We start from the raw sequence: 6,000 nt of genomic DNA, 5'->3' as shown, positions 1-6,000 counted from the left end.
GTTGAGTAGCCTTTGTATGTATAAATATCTGGCATGCACTATACAGGGCTTCCCAGGTGGCTCAATGGTAAAGAACCTGTCTGCCAACGCAGGAGATGTGAGTTTGATACCTGGGTTGGGAAGACGCTCTGGAGAAGGAAACAGCAACTCAGTCCAGGATTCTTGCCTGGAAGATCACATGAATAGAGGAATCTGGCGAGCTGCAGTCCATGGGACCGAAAAAGAGTAGGATGACTTAACAAAAAAACAAAAAACTCATTATACAACGTAGACTAAATAAAAGACGTGTACTATGTAAAACTGAGCGGCATCACAGGTACTATTTTATTATGATGATTTTCACTTTTGGCCACACCCATGGCACGCAGGATCTCAGTTCCCTGGCCTGGGACTGGACCCATGCCCCTTGCTTTGGAGCGCAGAATCTTAACCACTGGACTGCCAGGGAAGTCCTGCATTATCTGTTCTATTAAAATTATTTCTCATCACTCTCTCTTATTTGAATCCATCTGACTTAACTTGTGGGAGAGGAATGTAGTTGAGCCTAAGACCTGTGTACTCAGAAATTCAGCAAGTCAAGCCCTAACTCTAAATCTGGGTGGATTAACTAGGATAGAGTCACAGCGGTTCTTGCTACATCAGATCACTAGGATATGAGGTGCTGGCTTTGTCAAAAGTAAGGTGGAAATGAGCAAGAAAGTTACCCTCACGTAGCAGAGAGGCAGCGTTTATCTCTAGAACCAGCCTGCTTTAGAACAAATCCTGGTTTTTCCAATACTCAGGGGCGAGCCACTTAAGTTCTCCCTGATCCAGTTTCCCTCCCAGGGGGTAAGCACAAGGATTCCAGGAAGTTAATCAATGTAAAGTGATTACAGCAGCGTCTGGCACAGGGTAAATGCCACAGGAGCATTGTTGTTGCTCAATTGTGTCCGACTCTTTGCGACCCCATGGACCGCAGCACACCAGGCCTCCCTGTCCATCACCAACTCCCGGAGCTTGCTCAAACTCATGTCCATCGAGTCAGTGATGCCATCCAACCATCTCATTCTCTGTTGTCCCCTTCTCCTCCTGCCCTCGATCTTTCCCGGCATCAGGGGCTTTTCCAGTGAGTCAGCTCTTCACATCACGTGGTTGAAGTACTGGAGCTTCAGCTTCAGCATCAGTCCTTTCGGTGAATAGGAGCATTAGCAACTGCTATTATTGTTCATCATTATCATTTTGCCTCTAATTGGGCATAATCTAAGAGGCTCTTATCTTGAAAGTATAAAATAGGGACAGTTGCTGGTGATTCAGTGGCTAAGATCCCACACTCTTAATGCAAAGGGCCCTGGTTCAATCCCTGGTAAGGGAGCTAGATCCCACATAAGAGATCCCACACTCCACAATAAAGATGGAAGATCCTGGGGGCAACCAAAATATATATAAAATATATATATATTTAAAGTGTAAAATAAACAAAACAGTGCATTTCACTTGAAGGCACAGACGTCCACTCACCCGTGAATTAAGAAAGCAGAAAAAATTTGAACCTTTGACTCTCTTTGCAAAACCACAGCAAGGCTAAAAATGGGTGTTTCAGAATCAGATTACTTGAGAGTGATATGGGGGTGGGGTTTCCCTCCAGGGAGAAGAATGAATGTTGCTTCAGAATTCCAAAAAAAAAAGTTTATTTATAAAATACTGACAAGTTTGACAGGACATGGGACCTCTTGTGGTATATATTTCAAATCAGTTTCTTTGTTACCTTTCATTCAAAAAATAAACCTGCTAACAAGCTATATGACATATATATATATTTTTTCTTACAGATAGACACCTGCCATAATGAATACTCTCCCTATAATTTTTCTTATATCTTTTAAATCAAAAAAATAAAGATTTGTGTTGGTTTTTGTTTTTGGAGTCTATATGTGTAAAAGAAGGTAACACATTTAAATGCTTTTGGTTATTTTTACAGAAACAAAGAGAAGGGGGGCGTGTCCCAAGAGGGCACCTGTGCTGGGGGGGTGGTCGGGTGGCCGCTGGGTAGGTCCCCACAGAGGCACTGGGGAGCCAGAGGCGGGTGTTCAGGTGGTCCCCCTCCCCGCTGGTGCCCTCAGCCCCTCACAAGTGTGGGCACCTTCTGCTGGGCACCAGGTGAGGGGAGCCCCCGCCCAGAGTGGGGCATGGGAGGGCGGAGGGCTCTGGCACCTTTGAAAGCTCTGCCCAGGGAAGTACGAGCAGAGACAGAAGGCCTCGGGCCAGTGAGCTGCTGGGCGGGGCGGCCGGAGGCCTCCTCTTCCTTCTGAGTCTGGGCAGTGTCAGTCCGGAGACTGGAGGGGAGGCGGCCGGTGCCAGGACTCCCCGGAGCCCCGGGAGGAGGGCGCTTCTGGAGCCCCGGGTAGCGTTTTGGTCGGTCGTCTTGGCAGTCTGGGTGCTGAAGGGACGTGAACACAGGAGGCGCGGCCAGAAGGGCAAAGGCTGTGCTAGTGCGCCAGGTGTGAGCTGCCCGGGGCAACACCAGGTTTCCGGCGGGCACGGCGGGGCAGGGCCAGGTGAGGAGCCAGGTGCTGTCCCCAGGCGAGCCCGCTCCAGGGGGGAGTCAGGCCAACACGGGGTCTGACGTCACGGGCCCAAGAAGCCAAAGGGCAGGGAGGCTCCCCGTGACCCACGGGCAGTGCCCACACACACCTTTCCAGCGCGGCCAGGTGTCCAGACAGGAGCCGCCACTGCCTCAGCAGATATGTAAACACGGACAGGATCAGTCCTCCGGGAAATCTAGAGGCCCGCGGCTGGGAGCCGGGCTTCCAGGTGTGGCTGGGGCGGTGGAGGCACCGTTCCAGGTGGGTGGGGATGGACGGAGGGCGGGACTCTCACCGGGGGCCGCCCTCCTCCCGGCTCCTCGAAGAGCCCTGGTTGGCAGTGTCCTCGCCTTGCCCTTTCAGACAACAGAGCCCAGCCTCTCTGCCTGTGTCTCACTGGAGGCAGTCGGCCCCTCCGAGGGGGTTGCTGACGCAGGTACTCCGCGCAGTGTGTGTGTATCCGCGCGCGCATGCGTGAGCCCAGGTGAGCGAGAGCCCAGGTGAGCGTGGGCGCCGGCCGCCCCACAGGTGCACGCGAGCGTCAGCGCGGGTGTGGAGGCGCGCGTGGGGCGGGGAGGGCGAGCGTCTTAATGCACAAGGTGACCCGTGGAAGGCAAAAGGGATTTGGCCTCCTGTGACCTGTATGCGAGTGTACACAGTTTCTCCCAGTCCCGGCTCCCTCCCCCCAGTCCCTCCCTGGCCTGGGCAAAAAGAGGTTCTTCATGTAAACCAGGAAGAACTTTCTATGGTTCAGCACACAGCAGAGAAACGGATGAGGTGGTTCTAAAGAGAGAGGGAGGGAAGGGCAACTGCCAGATGAGTCTCAGGCCTGTGTCCTCCCTGGGGGGAAAGACCCTGCTTCCCTTTCTAGACCCCCTGAGCTGGGAAGGTGCTGTTTGGACCCCAGAGGTGGGTCAGCCTGTATGTGGAGCCATCTTCCCACTTTTCCCCAGCATGTTTCCTGGGGGTCCCAGTGCCTGGGGAGGAGCCCCCAGCTGGGTGGCATGCCCTTTCCACCGGCCCCCGGCCCTGGTTCCATTCCAGGCACCCGTGTCGGTGGGGAGGGGGACAGCCCTGCAACGTTCTTGGCTTGTTTCTCAGCTCCTTCCTCGTTCTCCACGTTGCCCTCAATGGGGCGTGGCCTCCTCCCCTGTGGTCAGCCTGGCAGGCGACTGGGACTGGAGCTCCCCACTGAGGGGTCCCACCTCGGCCACCCCTCTCCCAGAGCAGCCTGGGGGGTGGGCCTCTTTGCAGGGCTCCGGGGTGGGTGGGGTGGGGTGGGCACCCAGGGAATTTGCTGGAAAGGCTCCTCCTTAAACCCTTGCATCCGGAAGCTCTGAGCTGATGGGAAGACCCAGGACACCAGAAGTAGCTTTTTAAAGAACATTCCTCAGGGCAGCGTGCGTGCGTGCGTGCGTGCGTGCGTGCGTGCGTGTAAGCTCTGCCTCCCATCAGCTATAATTGTCCCGTGGTCCCATCTGACCTGCTCCTCTGGAGTCCTGTCTGTACACCCCGGGAGCTCGTGTCCAGTTTGGAGGAGGCCCCTCCTTGCTGAGCCGAGTCTGGAAGACGTTTCTGAGGGTTTCGGTGGCCTCTGCCTTTGTAAACCAGGTGCTGGGAGCTCCAGCCTCTGCACCAGGGACTTGGCCCACCCCTTGGGCTCCTGTGCCCCTGTGCTGAGGCGGCAGGGGTCTTAGACACGAAGAACAGTAGGCTGGGAATGAGGGACACAGATCTTAAAGTGAGTGTCCTGCTGGCTAGGAGGACCCAAAGAGATTTCTCCTGGGGAGGATCCCTGGACCCTTTTCCTTGCGAGTGCATGGTGTGTCTATGTAGGGGGTGGTGGTGTGTGTGTGTGTGTAAAGGTGTCATGCCTCACCCCAGCCTAGCCTGCAGTCCCTTTTCTTGTCTCTGTAGCCCCCTTTTCTGTCTTCCTTTAAGAAGGTGGGGGGGCAGATGGTACCTGAATTAGAAGAAGGAAAAAAGTCCAAGCGTCCTTCTTCCAGTCCCGACGGCCTGCCCCACGCTCCGTTATTCCAGGGATGCTGGGCCGGCGGCCACCCCCACCCCGCCCCCCTCCCCCCTCCCCATCCGCTCCATTCCGAGTCCATCTCTCTGAGTCTGTGCTCGGGGGGGATGGGGGTGGGTAAGTGAATTCAAGTAAAGGAGTGACTGGGTTCAGTGGGTAGGAGTTGGGAGCATCCCCCCAGCCCCAGGGACCTCCTCTTCCTTGTGTTCACAACAGAAAAGTCAGTTAGGAGCAAGGAGCTGGGTAGGCAGTCTCACCCTTGAGCTGGTTTCGTTTTCCTAAATAAACCAGATGCCTGGTGGGGACACTGGGCGGGGGAGGAGCCAGGCTGCAGAGGGCAGGGGGAGGGGCGCCTGCCCCCCAGGATGCCCGTCCTGGCACCAGCCAGCACTGGGTCCAGAGCTGCAGCACATGGTGAAAGGAGCAGCCGGCTGGACTTCCAGAAGCTTCCTGGCCCCAGTCACGCCCACCTGACGGCCCTCCAGTCCTTGCCTTCCCTCCCTCCTTCCCTCCCTCCTTCCCTCCATCGGCCTAAACTCACCGGTGTCCACTGTAGCTGCCCCCACCCCGCCCCCCGCTCAGCCTCTTGAAGCCGCAGCGAACCCCACAATCTCGAAGCCACACACGTCCCCTTGCGGTTTTTCTCCATGCTTCTCCACACTGGCTTTGCTGGCCCTGGAATCTCTGGAAAAATAAACTCAGGAGGTGAAAAGTTGACTTGGTTTCTTGGCGTTTTTGTTTTTTGGCAGGCGGTGCGGGGAGGGGTGGAGAGGAGCTGGGTGCCGTGTTTTCTTTTTCCTCTTCCACCGACGAGGACGAGGACGACATCAAACGAAGGATGAAAACCCTGCGATGGGGGCCCGGGAGCCGGGGGCGAGGCTGCTGGGGGGACGGTAGAGGGTGCTCTGCTGGCTCGGGGGGTTCTGGGGGTTCTGGGGCGTTGGGGTCCGACTGGCCTTGGGCCGGAAGAGGCTGCCCTGCTGGGCGCTGCTGCTGTTGGAGAGGGTGGCGTGGTCCGGCTCGCCCGGGTCACTCTCCGTGTAGCTGTAGGCCTGGGCCCGAGAGATGCCCTTCTGCTGGCGGCGCCAGGAGTTGTAATAGGTGGGGTCGCTGATGTAGTGGTTGACGAAAGAATGGGCCTTCTGGTGGCTCGCGTCAACCTCGTATTCGCTGTCGCTTCCCTGGGAGGACAGAGAACCGATGGGGTGTCAGTGACCCTGGGGACGGGTCAGCACAGTCAGGGCTGGGAGGCGCAGAGCACTCCGGGCCGAATCGCCTCTCAGTCTCCTCCGCGCCCTGCACCGTGAGCATCTCAGCCCCGAGTCTGCCACGGGGGTGAAAGGCATTCAGAACACGCGATGGGTAGGAAGTGTCTCCCCCAGAGCTGGCACAGAGCCTGCAGACGCCGAC

General features: G+C 56.5%; 1 protein-coding gene across 2 annotated transcripts in view; it reads right to left on the bottom strand.

Moving 5' to 3' along the window:
- Positions 1-1,650: 1,650 nt before the first annotated feature.
- The window catches only part of SDK2 (sidekick cell adhesion molecule 2), a 273,344-nt gene continuing 268,994 nt past the window's right edge, over positions 1,651-6,000 (bottom strand). For both annotated transcript variants that reach the window (XM_027974022.2, XM_042256446.1), the window contains one exon: positions 1,651-5,771. In XM_027974022.2, the coding sequence (XP_027829823.1) occupies positions 5,418-5,771 (354 nt within the window). In that variant the 3' untranslated portion in view covers positions 1,651-5,417. The remainder of the gene's footprint in view (positions 5,772-6,000) is intronic.

This window comes from Ovis aries, chromosome 11, assembly GCF_016772045.2.
Source record: "Ovis aries strain OAR_USU_Benz2616 breed Rambouillet chromosome 11, ARS-UI_Ramb_v3.0, whole genome shotgun sequence".
Classification (NCBI taxonomy): Eukaryota; Metazoa; Chordata; class Mammalia; order Artiodactyla; family Bovidae; genus Ovis; species Ovis aries.
This window is presented reverse-complemented; position numbering and strand designations above follow the sequence as displayed.